This window comes from Boleophthalmus pectinirostris, unplaced genomic scaffold (assembly GCF_026225935.1).
Source record: "Boleophthalmus pectinirostris isolate CB_2022bp ecotype Guang Dong unplaced genomic scaffold, ASM2622593v1 HiC_scaffold_14, whole genome shotgun sequence".
In the NCBI taxonomy this organism is placed as follows: domain Eukaryota; kingdom Metazoa; phylum Chordata; class Actinopteri; order Gobiiformes; family Gobiidae; genus Boleophthalmus; species Boleophthalmus pectinirostris.
This window is the reverse complement of record NW_026571047.1, coordinates 17,349,469-17,364,354: the sequence shown is the minus strand read 5'-3', so window position 1 is coordinate 17,364,354 and position 14,886 is coordinate 17,349,469. Positions and strand designations below refer to the sequence as shown.

The window sequence follows — 14,886 nt, the reverse complement described above, 5'->3', positions numbered from 1 at the left end:
TCTGCATCTCCAAAGCTCAAAATGCTGCACCTTGTGATGTCATGTAGTGGTAGTTTTCAAGTTAACTAGCTACCTTTTATGAAGAGATAGTCAATTCCAGCACTGAAATCATCCGAATTGTTCTCGTGAAGGTGTATGGCATTTAAAAACACAACACTTCCTGTATTAACAGATGATATCACAAGTTGGCACAGAGTGTTTTCTGTTTGAGAGCCTGACACAGCTAGAATATGCAGGATTTATGTGTTAAACATGTGTGAATGAAACAAAACACAGTTCCTGGTATGTTTTTGATGAGGAAACAACATTATAACATAGATGAGATAATGGTGTGATATAGGCCTTGATATGTTATGCAAATACCGCCCCACCAGTAATAATTCATGACATTTCAGAAATGCTGTATGTGCTATGGTTGGTGCTAATCATGTGTGTGTATGTGTATGCCAGGCAGCTGAGCGGGACTGGGAGGAGAAGCGTGCCAGTTTGACCCAGTTCAGTGCGCAGGACATCAATCGCTTGTTGGAGGAGACCCAGGCCGAACTCATGAAAGCCATCCCGGATTTGGACTTCGCTGCCAAGCATATCAACAAGCCCGCGGTGCCCCCCAAGCCTCAAATCACCACCCCCATCACCCCCGTCACAGTCACCCCCTCCTCTGCAGCGGGGACATCCAGCACCCAAGCAAGCACAACCTCCACCCCCTCCACCCACTCCGCCCTCTCCGCCTCCGGATCAGAGCCACAGCAGCAGCCTGGCAAAGTGCAACTGGCAGCCCAAAAACTCAACAGCATGGGGGACGGCTCGGGGTCGCCTAGAGGGTCCGGTAAGGCCAATTTTTAACTTTATAATCCTTAATAGTCCTACATTCAATAAGCTAATTATGAAGTGGCAGAAAAGTGACTTCATCAAATATGTATGTGATGGATAATTGCATATTTAAAACCCCAGCGTGCAACTTTAGCCAAAAAGAAAAGTAAATAAAAGTATGTTTATTCATTTTGGTTGTTAATTGCACTGAAAAACATGGATCCTTACTCTGTGCCCACTTTCATCTCCAAAAATCCTCCTGCTAGTTTTCATGGAAATGTTCCTTTGGCTATAATCACACTATGGCATAAAACTTATTCATCTTCATTGAGAATGCTACAAAGGGTGGTTTTAATTTTCTGTTTCCAAGGAATCATACAGGTGACAGGCCACATCGAGACAGTTACATACTGCACTTTTAATTCAGGCTTTTTAGCTAACCACATTAGGAATTTACCCAGATCTAGTGATGGGATTTTCAGCTCCTCGTGCCAGAGAGCCATTCAGAAAACTGTCTCTTTTACCATTTATTTATATGACAGAAGACAATGTGAGAACTCATTTAACTACAAACTTATCACAAAGAAAAATGACCAAGGCTCAGAAATGGGGAGTGGAAGTGTGTTTACCCTTTGGAATTATGCAAAATCTGAATAAAACCTTTCACTACAGTAATAATTGAAACACTAACTGTTATTACGAAGCCAAATATGTTTTTTGTGCACAAAGCTCTCACTTGTGCTGCCTGCTCTGTTTCTGTGTTGATTCTTGCTGATTCAGCGTTAATCAATATAAAAATGCAAATCTATAAAGAAAAGGATTAGGTTCTTTTAAAAAATTAGATTCAGTTCTAACATGTTAAGGAACTGACTCATTCACAAACATCACATCACTAACATATCCACAAAGATCCACAAATTGGGTCTGTTTGATAATTAGTGGCTAATGGAGAATTATAAATATCTTCAACTATTGTAATCACAAACAAATAATTACACTGTGCATGAACTGATTTTATCTGACAAATCACTATGAACTCCAATACTATGTTTTATGTGCAGCTGCTGTTTCAGAAGTTTCTATGGCTAATTCCGTGTCCCTTTTGGTTGCCGTGTTCATTAGTGGTGGACCTGAATGTGGCTCGGTACCGAACAGAGAAGCCGTCCAAGTCCCCCCCGCCCCCTCCGCCCCGCCGGAGCTTCCCCTCAGCCCATGGGCTCACCACCAACCGCACAGGGGAGGTCATCGTCACCACCAAAAACCTCAAGGTCAGAAATCAGTAGAGCTTGTCTAAAATGTTCACTAAATAAATCATCATCATTGTATCATTTCAGCAAGTTACTGTTGCAAAGGTTCAAAGCATAGACTGTATATATAAATGGACCTAACTAACCCGTTAACCAGCACGTTTCAGATATGAAGGGAGAGTGGGGACGCTCCATCGACTCTCCAATTGACTTTACATTGAAAAAATGTTGCCTCTGTCTCTCTGCTGCAGTGAGCCTTGTCATTTTGGTCTTAAAATGTTTGTATTAACCCGCTTTACATGATCCTGGTCTTTTTATTTTGCTAATTTGTCCATAAATAAATTCTTGCTTCTTTTGATTGGATCTGCACAGTATGGGTGACGTCACACTCCCTTAGTCCACTTCTTTATACAGTCTGTGATTCAAAGTCAAGATAATGATCAGTCAGTTTTGAGTATTAAAGTTCAACAGTGTTGTGCTTAAAACATTTGAAAGGGCTGAATCTCAGACACACTTCTTGGCAACACTTTTATGCTAAAATGTTTTATCTTCTTTGTTTCTAATTTAAAAAGTGACTTTGCTACTCTATTTTTGTTTACTCGCCTGTTGCCTTGAAAGGTTTTGCATTAGCTGACCTTTTCACTGAGCTCCTCCTGTGGGCAAACCCTGCTCCTTGAAGTCAAAGAAAAAGCAAAGAGAAGCTGTTTACTATTTGAAAATAATTATCCTAAAGCAATTACTTCAAACCTGTGTGACTCCAACTTCAAAAGTTCAGACCTTTCATGATAACTGTAAAAAAAATGCTTACAGAAGTTTCAAATTTAAAATGGCCGTACCCATTTTTGTCTATGAAGTTGTTCCAGTAGAGATATATTGTAAAAGCAGCTCTAGACTAGACTCCTGTGTGCTGTCTACATCTTATCATCGTTATTGTTCGAGAATCAGGAAGTACATTAGCATGCTAGTTGTTGTCAGCAGTAGTGAAATGGCAAAAACTCCAATCTGGCATCTAAAAGTTGTGAAGAGTGCTTATAAATGATGATGCTAGGAATGTATAAGGTAAGTGAGGAATAGCTTTGGACCTCTTAAACTAAAACTATTTTTCATGTTTTGAAGACAGTAAAAATCACGTACAGCAACTTTAATTTTTACATTCGTGTTTAATATTTTAGGCAGAGGAAGATGGAGAATTGCCCAAAACACTAGTGAAGCTAAGACGGACCCCGTCGGACACCCCTCGACCTGCTTCGACACCTCCTGTAATCGCCGCCTCTGCTATTCAGGATGAAGATGATGAAGAGAAGATCATTGCAGAATTAGAGGTAAACGCTTAACCAGCCAATGCGCAAGCACCATTCAAAAACAGCATTGTAATTCAGGCAGTTTTCATCACCATGCTTGTGTTAATGCTATATGCACTCCCTCACAAAGATATTTCAGAGATCACCTTGTAAAACCACCCACCCAAAGGCCACCCTCACCCCAGCATGCACCCTTGGGTCCCTGGGCAGACAGGTAATTGTATGTAGCAGCAGTCCCCTTCTTCACTTTGACTGCCACTTAAACTAACCTTAATTTCTAACATTCCTTTCACTTCATAATTATAGCTAATAATGGTTGGAATAGAGACAACTAGTTAAATTTTTATTTTTTGCAAATTACCTGACACAGGAATGGAAATTCTAATCATGAAAACATATTTATACTTTTAAGGATGTGCTGACAATTCCATTTCTCACATCCAAACTGGGACTAAACTTGAAGGTAAACTTGGATTACACCAGGACCAAACCAAGTCTACATTAGGACTAAAATAGGCTAGATTTTGGACCTTAAAATTGTTCAACTTTTTGGTTATTTTGCAAATAGATTCATAAAAACTGCCTCTCTATTACCACTTTAGCATTCATAACAAATAGATAGACTGAAACATCTAAAGATTAGCCCATAACAATAATAGTGATATCTTTTAACAGCTTGGCCCTGAGTGTTTCTTCGACTGCTCTAAACTCTCTTGTAATCTTGTTAACTTTGCACTCTCCTTACTTCTGTTTTTTCTGTGTGGGATCTGAGTCTGTCTGCATAAGCTCTGCAAATATGTTTTCATGAGCCGTTTCCTCTCTCCAACCAACTCTGTGGGAGAGATCATACAGATACATGGTGTAAATTGGACTGAGCCAAACACAGAGGAAAGTTGTGAGGGTTTAGTGGCTTGGTTTATTCTAACCTGCAGAAGAAAATGAGTGATTTAGATGATTAGTGAGCTGAAAGTACACATTGGAAGTGTTAGTATGAAGGAGACATTGTTAACAGTTATTACTTATTGACATTTATGTGTCCTTAATGTTACTTTTACAACACTTAATTAGGTCTATTAGCCCGGTGAGTGGTCAGCAGTTTTATTTGTAGTGTAAAACAATACTGCACACAATTGGCAACCAGCTGTTTAATTGTATTTGATATCTAACAAATGTCAACTCAGCAATACCTTAAACCAGAAGAGATGGGACAAGATCTTGTGAGATAAAATTGCCTTAAGAGTGTACACGTTAAAATTTTAAAACATCATCTTGTTTCGTGTGTCTCGTCCCACCCCTATAAACCAGACTTGCTTATAGTAATAGTAAATGTAAATACCTTGGCTAATAAATAACCTTAACATACCACTCACCTTTAAAGTTGCATTGTGTAACTTTTTTTTTTTTTATTAAAGACAATAGAATATAACATTTAACAAAATACAATAATCAACATAAAAACAAAACACAAAAACATAAAGCAACACCCATAATAAATACAAAACAACAACAACAACAATGTGATAGTGCAGCATAAACACACTGCTAGGCCCCTTTACATTGATATATTTTGGCCAATTTATAATTGAAATTCCTTTTCTCTCTCTTTCTTCCTTTTTTCCCTCACATTTTAAAATAAACATTTTACTATATTACAATCTCAAAGCATAATTTTAAGGGCATTTCCGTTTTGTTTTTTGTTTTTTTTATTTGCATTGTATAACTTTTCTGGTGGAGGGTTTATCAAGTGCTTTTCTCCATGGAAATGTTATAGCTTTCTTTGGAATTTTTTACAGTGTGGAATTAAATCATTTTATTTTCATGGAGACTAAATCAGACCAAGTTACAGGTCATATTTGTGGAGAGGTAACCCCGTTCAAAGTTAGAATGCATATTTTTCTCTGTATTTTTGAGCCATAAAACCCCCCGTAATTGAATAAATGTAAGGTAGAGCTGTTTAATGTTCTTTAATGGAACATTCCAGGCAGAGCAATGACATATCCATAGAAACAAGCAGGTGACAGACTCCCAACCAAAAAGTTACAGAGTGCACCTTTAAACTTTTACTGCAAAATGAATCTAAAATCACCCTTTTTCATTTTTACAGAACAGCACCCACTCCCCCGGCCCCAATAAAGGCCCAACTGTGGCAGCGCGACTCAAGCACCTTCAGCAGGGCAGCAGTCTGGAGCGCCCCAAAACCCGCGGAAAACAGAAAGACGATCTCGCCAAAGTCCCCGGACAGCAGCAGGTATTCCACTTCTAAAAACAAAACAAAAAAACTCCTCCACCTCTACCACTGATCCTCCACCTGCCTCGATATAAAAGGAGCAAAGACTTCTGGGAAAAAAAATGACAAAAAACTTCTTATAGACGGTGGTGTGTCTGTTATGACATTTGAGAAACTAGCTTGCCTGTCGTACCAGTTTGTTGTTTTTGATTTCTGGAGGATCTTGGTGCTTGTGACTAATTATTACACTAGCTTTACAATAACACTGTATTCGGATACTTCCTATATGCTAATCTTCAATAATGCCACGGACATTGATATTTTCTTTTCCCCCTCTCACTGACTTCACTCCATTCATCCAATAATTACTACATTTTGTTCATGTTTCTATTTCCCCATAGTTAAAGACAGCGCTACATTTGAATTACCTGGTGCCAGATTATTTTCCTTTTAGCACCAGTCAAGCTTTTATCGAACGTTTTACAGAACAAAAAACCTGCCCATATACTCACTCCTCCAAAATGGCCTTATTTCTCAAAGCTATTATCCTAAGTGTAAAGCACAATTTTACCTAAAAGGCTACTATTGTTATTGGACACATTTTAGCTGCCAGGGAGAGCATTTTACTAGGTCGAAGTTTTTTTTTTTCTTGGCTGGTGAACTCTGGAGTTTGCCTTCAAGGTACATAAGCTCCATTTGTCTTATCAGTGCCTGCAGACTGGCCAAGCTGCCCCTCACAGAGAAGAGCAGCCTTGACCCACCCTTGTCCCTCATCCCTCCTGGAGAAGAGCCTGTTCTAGTAAAAAGCATTGATAATTTAACTAACTCTTTGGTCACGGGAGCTAGACACACAGTTCAGCAATGGTATGATTTGAGAGGTACTTTACTTGGGCTAACATTAATAACAACAGTAACAATAGGCAAATTTACTTTTGAGGGATATCCTTTTAATACACCAGGCAGTGTGGCCAGAGCTATTTTCCATATAAAACTTATTGATTTTAGAATAATATTAATCATAATCCTGAATATTGGGTACAAATCTTCATATCCAAAGGCATCAGTACTCTGTGGAACTTCTATTTGTGCAAGAGAGTTGTTGAGGAAAATAACCTTTTCTTCTCATGTTTGTTAGTTTCTGTTTAGATAAAAATTACACTTGAAACAGAAATAAAGCCCAGATAATTTACTTATTCCAATATTAGAAAGCCAAACTTGTACAAGGAGTCTGTGCTGACATTCCCATGTACAGACTCAATATTTTACACCTATACAATGACACTGTGGTTTAGACTTGGAGCCTCTTCGTTGATGCACGGGCCAGCCAGACCTCTTGGCACATTGCCCAGTCCAGTCAGACTCCATTCAGGGTGTTATCTGGCTACAAAGTTAGTTAGTTTGCTATAAGATAAATTGGAATATCATGCACTTGTCTTGACATATATGAATGAGTCTCACAGCTGTGATTAAGGCCCTTATCTTCAAATGACCTCGGTACAATAATGAACTATAGAAGTGATTATACAAAATAGCTAAGCCTAGTTATTTATCCTAACAGAGTGCAACTTTTCTAAACAGTAGGCTTTGGGTCAGTTTTACAGACGCTTTTGGGTCACTTAAGCCTGGCAACTCTGACACTGGGTGTGCATTTTAGAATTTGTTGTGATAATTTCAAGTGGAGGTAGAGCCCGGTAAAACTCTCTGGAAGATTTACTGTTTTTGAAAGAAATGGGCTGCAGTGCCTCCCTCCAAGATTCATCTCCAGATCTTGAGTTAGGGTTGGTCAGGACTGTGTTATCTGGAGGGTTTTTACCTATTGTGCATGTTTTGGGTTGCGATCAAAACTTTTTATCATTTATCCGTGGACTAAAAACTCCTACCTACATTCTTAAAGTGGCCAAGCTCTAACCTCTTCTAATAGTATCCATAGCCAGTTTTGAAGAATACTTTGATATCTGCAAGCATAACATAGCACTTACAGCCTGACCCACTATGAACTCCCCTCCAGTCTTAAACGATTCAGGCTGAATCCAGTTGAATTCCTCCTCATGTGTGAAGGGGGGTCTCTCTCTCTCTTTCTCTCTCTTGCTCTGTCTCTCTCTCTCTGCACAGTCACGTATCCGCAGTGACATTCCCAGGAAGGACAGCGCCTCTGACAGGACATCCCATTAGCGGAAACAGCAATTAGCGTGCGGCTAACATGGCTGCCCTCCACTTGACACCGCACAACCATCTGGGCACTCGTGGCACTCTCTCTGCAAAATGATACGCATTAGTATTCAAGAGTGCGGTCACAGGAATGGGATACAGCCCCAGATCAGGTTGCGCCCAATTATCGTCTTATGTTTTTTCATGAATGTAATCTGAAATCGAAAATACATGTTTACTTCTAGGAGATTATATGTCAGTATTTCATGAGGCGTTTTTACCGTTGTGGAAATAATTCAAGTAGAAAGAAAGTTGTAAAGTAGGAGACTTGTAAGAGATGGCAAACCATAGACCAGGGGTCTTCAACCTTTTTTCTTCAGTGAGCTACTTTTAGAAAAACAAAAATGCCAGAGAGCTACCAATTTCAGCAGGCGCAAAGAAACTGAGTAAATATAAGAGCCACGGCAAGGCTAAGGTGGGGAACAGTTTGCTGTTTATGAAACATAAACCATTGTCCATTATACGGTGCACCAAGTTAGGTACACATGATACATTTACAATTAATTAACCAAATTGTACTTATTATCTGCAATACATAGAATTCAGAAATCCCTTGTTGAACTGCTTGGAAGGGGGTGGAGAGTAACTGGTAGCTCCTGAGCTACAGGATGGAGACCCCTGCCATAGACTGTATAAAGAAATGGACTGAGAGAGTGTGAGCCAATTTGGAGGATTCCCTATTAGGAATAGGAGTTTATTTACAGACAAAACAGCAAAACATAAACGGCAGAATCATGTAGAGCTATGTGTTTAATGCAGGAAAAGTTTATAACCATTAGTGTGGGACATGGGTACATGACCACTCAATGCTTTGTGGTAGTTTGTTTGTTGTATACTGAAAATAGAAGTCATAGCTATCCAAAAAAATGGCAATAAGGACCAAGCTGGAAGTCCAATACAAAATTCCCCATCACTTACAATGATAAATGGTTAATAAATAAAATGGTTTAAACTAAGATCAGCTTTGCCACAATAGTGTGTGGTAAACACTGCCTGGTCAAAGGAGTTAGCACTTAACTTACAATAACAAAGGAGCTAATGTGGTCCTTAGTCTAGTAGATTATTTTATTTTTATATGAGAGTAACAAGTACAATAACATTTCATAATCTCACAAATACCCAAGTTATATATACTTTTATTGCTCTTATAGCTGGTGCTGTGCTGTGTAAAGCAGTAGGACCTTTTCTTTCCTAAATCCTCACTTAGCTTTGGATGGTGCACCTGTCTTGTGCTTTTGTTCCCGTGATGTCCAATGTCCCTTAAAGACATTTCAAAGCCCCCTGCCACCTCAAACTCAGCTACTTCATTGTTGCCGATTTAAGCCTTCGACAAGCTGTGATTCCCTCCAATTGTCGTGTTATTGTTGGACATTTACAGGTAATTTAAAGTGCGTATGACAGGTTTTCATGCTTTTATTACTTGGTTTTCCTGGATAGCACCTGTGAAAGTAAGTATTTATCATAGATTTACATCAGTTAAATGTAAAATGTTGAGAGGAAAAGTACAAAAATACTACATAGCACTGAATTCCAGTCAAATGAAGCTCACGAGGTCAGTGGTTATAGGAGCAAATTTGGCACAGAGTTGCATACTAGGAAAAGGTCAAAATAATGAAATAAAAACACTAGGATCTTGTAGAGGGGGGTGACAATTTTTCAATGTAAAGTCAATTGGTCCCAGAGTCGATGGAGCCAGAAGCACCCCCATATTCACCTCCTATTTGAAACATGACGGCATCACAAATTCCATAAAAAATGTAGAAACAATTTACACAGTTTAAATATGAATTTAACAAAATAAAGGTTGTTCTGTATTTATTTTAGGTGCCATTTATGAAATTACCTCTTTGTATGTTATATCTGCTCTGGAATAAAAATAAAAACAGGCAAGATTTATAGTACAAAATCTGAAATATAATGATAACTGTTTTGTCATATGCACTTTAAGCTCAATAAGGAGAAATCTGCCTCTGTTTGTCACGTTGCCCTGTGAATTTGGCACTCCCCAAATGAGCCTCCCCTCTGCTGATCCCCAGTCTGCTCTCTCCCAGCACCAGACATCCATTAATCTTATTAAACTCTACATGTTTGTCCTCACTCCCCCTCTTGCCTCTGCGAACTTTCAGGTTGGACAAAGCATCACAGCAGCCCAATGCGTCACCGACATTTAATCGAACAGAAAATCTATGGTCCTCCTGCAGGTTGTTCGTTAGCACCGGGCGGCGAAAAGGCAAAAAGCCAATCCCAAAATCTGGTAGTTTTCCCAGACTCTGTTGAGACTGCTGCAGACCACTGGAGACAACTGTTTTCTTAGCAATGGTGTTACCAAGCAGGATTATTGGATATTTATTTTAAAGGTGCACTTTTCTGGTGGTGCTTCTGCCTTCTGCTTTTCTCCATGGAGATATTGTTGCTTTGTCTGAAATGTTTCATAGTATGGCATTAAACCTTTCTATCTTCATGGAACTCAAACCAGCTCAAGTTACTGGTCAAATCCATGTTGAGACAACCCCACTCGCAATCAGAATGCCTGTTTTTCTAGGTATTTTTGAGCTACATTATAAAATCACCTGTAATTTAATAAATGCAAGCTAGGCCCCATCCACACTAGTACGTATTCGAGTCATTTTCGTTGTGGATGCAGTGTTCTTCCACACTAATCTGATGGAAAACTGCTCCAAAGATGGAACAATCTGGTGCCGCCAGCTCCCACGAATTCATCTGAGTACAGATCTGATCCAGCACTGTGTGGACGCCTGAAAACGCTGATACACTGATGTGGGTCTATACACCACAGTAGTTAGTAATTCACCGCCAAAAGAGACAAGAATATATGTCGATTCATATATACAGTCTATGCATATGACCTGCAGATGTATTATCCCGGAAACGTTTAACATGAACCATCTCCAATGCGATAGTTGCACAGAACAGACTCACCATCAGCAGAACACCCCTCTGTCACAGAAAGAACAGGCATATTCCACTGAATCATCTCCTTTTTTAGTCCGACAGAAGCTGACTGCGCACAAGGAGGGAGCTGTGTTTGAGCATTTAATTTATGCAAATTAGTCATGTGGTTTTAAGTTTCATTTCTGTAAAACATATACAAATATGCTCAAAGCTGTGTGGATAGGATAGATACAGAAACAACATTTCTGGATGCAAATCGTTTCTGATACGTTGATACAATGATTTGTTTCAGTGTAAACATAGGCCTAGATCTATTTAATGTCATACTGTGGAACATCCAAAACAGAGCAATGACATATCCATAGAAACAAGAAGGTGACGGACTCCCAACCAAAAAAGTACATTTTGCACATATCAACTAATGTAAATCTATCTATCTAAAATTTGTCATTTAATCATACACTGGTGATGGTAAAGACAACGACGATGGTTCTGCTGCTGCGTATAGCTGGGAGACACAGAGCTTATATCTGAAACTGCAGGGTGACTGTGAAGAAACGTACTTATTTGAATGATTTGAATTGAAATCTGATTGAGAGTTGAGAGTCAACAGTAGAAGGCTGTAAAATGGTGTATATTTAAGAGATATAGGTTATTTTTGTGCATTAAACATATTACTAAGACTGCGCTATACAGCTTAAAGAGTGTATTGTTATTTCTTCCACATGTTGATCCGTCACTGTTTTCAATTCAATATTAATTTTCTGAACATAAATAATAGAGTTTTTTAATCATATTTTTAAGCCACATGCTTTTACTGATTTCTTTAGGATTGACTGTGGGCCTACAAATTAAAAGACCCCAAGTTGATGATCGATGTGTAGAAATGACTCAATCTCAATTAAAATTTAATGAATTGCGCTGCGCAATGCTAATTATTACTTATTACTGCGGAGCATAAAATTGCCATACACTGTTCACAGTTCAGTGTCTATGTGTCAATTCTGCATCTAACGGGTCATTGATCGGCTTTACCCCACTTCACTGTTTAGTAAAAGAAAGCCCCCAAACCTCAAATTTTCTTGCTTTCCAGTTCTCATTTAAATCATTGATAGCACAGACTATTGGAATGGAAGAATAGTGTTTTCGTAGCAACAGCCGGCAGCTTTGGCTATTAAACAGCTGTAGGCACATTTCTAGACTCGTCTCTTCTCCTCTGCATCCTATTATCCTGTCTCCTAAGGTCTTTCATTCCACCAGACACCCACCCAACCACGGGGAGATCGCCTGTCCCAGAGCACCCTGCGATCACAGCCTCGTCCCTCCCATATAAAAGCACCCTCTCTTTCTTTCTCTCTCTCTCTCTCTCTCTCTTCCTCCTCTTCTCTATCCACGAGACATGCACTGCACCAAAAGCAGGAGGCTTCCCCCCACCCTCCTGCAGCCAATCAGGAGCCAGATCCAGATCCTGTGCTTTATAGACAGGGCAGAGCGACTTAACTGACTCACACATTTTCATAGATGTAACAATTTCTGACGGAACATTGTCTATTTGTAAATTTTGATTTTTGTCTTTTTTTCTTTTTCCCCCCTTCCCTTTCACTGCTTCTCATCCCAAAAAATCTCCGCCATATTGCTTTTTTTTTCAACATCCTGCAGTGCTAAGCTTCTGTCACTAAACGCTTCTCCTAACGTCTCGCTATATATATATATACAGGCGATCATTTCTTCTCCTGCTTTTTTCCACGCATTATTTTGAATCTGCAAGCTGTAGTTCAATCTTTATTTTGGCCCTCCTTGCTTTCCTTCCATCTCTATCTGCTTCTCAGGTCTCTCAGGTCTCAACCCGGACTATGATGTGAGTACTGGCATCATTGTGGTTTTTGGATCCCATTGAAATGTAATGAACCGTCTCTTGACCACCAGCTCAGATTGGTGCAAGTCAAACCCTCCAATAACTTAGCAGATGTTTCTTACCTCATTGTAATTTAACACTTAGCTGTGGTGTTAAAGGGCCCATATTACGCTGTTTTATGATCTATTTTTATAATGTTGTTTCCTCATCATAAACCTGGAGTTGTGTTTTGTTTCATTCACACATGTTTAACTCACAAACTCTGCTTATTATAACACTGGATATTACAACTTCTTCTCTCAAACAGAAAACACTCTGTTCCTTGTTGTGATGTCATGTGGAAATACCGGATGTGCTCCACTGTGTTAGCAGAATTTACCACTATTTCCTTGAATCAATGAGATGATTTCAGCCCCGGAATTGCCCATTTCTACTGAACTAAAGGTAAAAAGTAGCTGTTAACTTGAAAACAACCGCATTATAACATCACAAAGTGGAACAGAGCATTTTGAGCTTTGGAGATGAACAGTGGCAGAGTTGGCAATTTGGAGGCCCTCATTAAAATGCTCTGTTTATGTTTTTATTTTTTGGTTTTTTTAATTTATTTTCCCCCATTCTTCTTGAAACAGGCACGTCTTTGTTTGAATTAGGACAGATTGGAAAATTGTCTTATTAGTTAGGCAGCCTCGTAGATAACCAACGGGGGAAAGCTTTAACAGTTAAAATAGATTTGACAATCAGGTACTATTTTGATTTCCTTTTTAAAAGTAAACTACTCTCATTTAATGCCATATTGAGAGAAAATCTAATTGCTCTGAGACCTTGGCCGTTAGTTGGGACCCCTCCAGATTTGGGGGTCCGCCTACTGTTGCCTAATGGTAGCGCTGCCTCTGGAGATGAAGATAGACTAATAATGCAGGATTACTCAAACTTGTGTGAAAGTAACAAAACACAACAGCTGTTTTTGAGGACGTAACAGCATTAAAACTATTTTGCATAATATAGGACCTTTAATAAATACATGTTAGTAGTATTTCTACTTGTCAATTTTAGCATTTACTCATTTTAGCACATCCATTGTTCAGCATTACTAACATATCATTTAACAGCACCAAATTATCGTTTTGGCAAGAAAATTGTATGCAATCTTAAAAATGGTTGAAATCAAGGTAAAAACAGCAAAGCACATGTAGTGAATAAATGAATAAATACAAAATAATAAAGAAAAGATATATTTAAGTCATAGCTGGTAAAAAACAAAAGACATTTAAAGAAAGTCATTATAAACCTATGGAATGTAAGGAAGCGCATCAGGAGGTATATAGAGTTTTAAAATTACAATCTAAATATGACATGTATTTTTCTTAAGACCATAGTTTTTGTTTTGAATAGATTGATTTATTAACATGTACAAAAGAAAGTGTCATCTATGTTTTGTATAATCAAGCTTTTTTTGTATTTTTATACTTGTAAAAGAGGACTCATGCGCATGTAACACCTTGATTTTGTAAATTATTTTAAATATATTTTATTTTTTCTGCTAACATGACATATCCATTTGTTATGAGAGACCAGTTGTGTAAATATATAAACACCTCATTATGAATAAGCACATCCCCTTACCCCTTAAAACCTCACTGATAGACCACGCCCTTTTTTAGCTGTCTCTATGGTAACCAATAGGCTATTCACTTGTATTGATGGTTTCTTGATGAATGTGTGATTGTTCAAACCATTTGTGGAAGTTCAAATCATGTATATAGGCCCAAATATTACTATTTCCACAATTTATGTATTTTATGAAGACAAAAAACTAGCAGAAAAGGCATGCATACTGTATACATTCCTGGATACTGCACGCTGGGTGACACAGGTCTCATCTGTCAATACTTCTGTGTATACTTGTGAGTGTATGATAGAGCAAACAATTGTACAGTAACATTTTGTATTATGTCCAAATAGACGGCCTCGTGCCCCTTACTGTCAGAAAAAAGAGTAAATAATATTATATCACCTATAGAGAAATATTCGAATGACGTATATCAAATTATTCCCCTTTCCTGAGTCTGAGAGTGGTGCTTGCTGTGTGAGATCTGTGTTGTTTGTGAAACTGTGAAGAAGAATGATAATCCAATGTACAAAAAACCAACCTAACAGAGCAAAACATGTGCAATTGTCTGTAAGGAGGAGGGTTAAGTGGCTGCTTCGTGTGAGAAAACTAAACCAGACCAAGGTTGCTGCTTTTGTACGTTCCTGTTGTGTTTTTGTGACAATAAAAGTGACTCTCTCTCATACAGCATGGCTCTGGATGTGCTCTTTGTTCAA

General features: G+C 38.6%; 1 protein-coding gene across 1 annotated transcript in view; it reads left to right on the top strand.

The window, feature by feature from the left end:
• The window catches only part of LOC110154359 (SRC kinase signaling inhibitor 1-like), a 105,203-nt gene extending 92,025 nt beyond the window's left edge, over positions 1-13,178 (top strand). The window contains exons 16-20 of the mRNA XM_055150264.1: positions 451-826; positions 1,933-2,078; positions 3,230-3,379; positions 5,463-5,606; positions 12,536-13,178. Of these exons, the coding sequence (XP_055006239.1) occupies positions 451-826; positions 1,933-2,078; positions 3,230-3,379; positions 5,463-5,606; positions 12,536-12,568 (849 nt within the window). The 3' untranslated portion in view covers positions 12,569-13,178. The remainder of the gene's footprint in view (positions 1-450; positions 827-1,932; positions 2,079-3,229; positions 3,380-5,462; positions 5,607-12,535) is intronic.
• Positions 13,179-14,886: the final 1,708 nt, after the last annotated feature.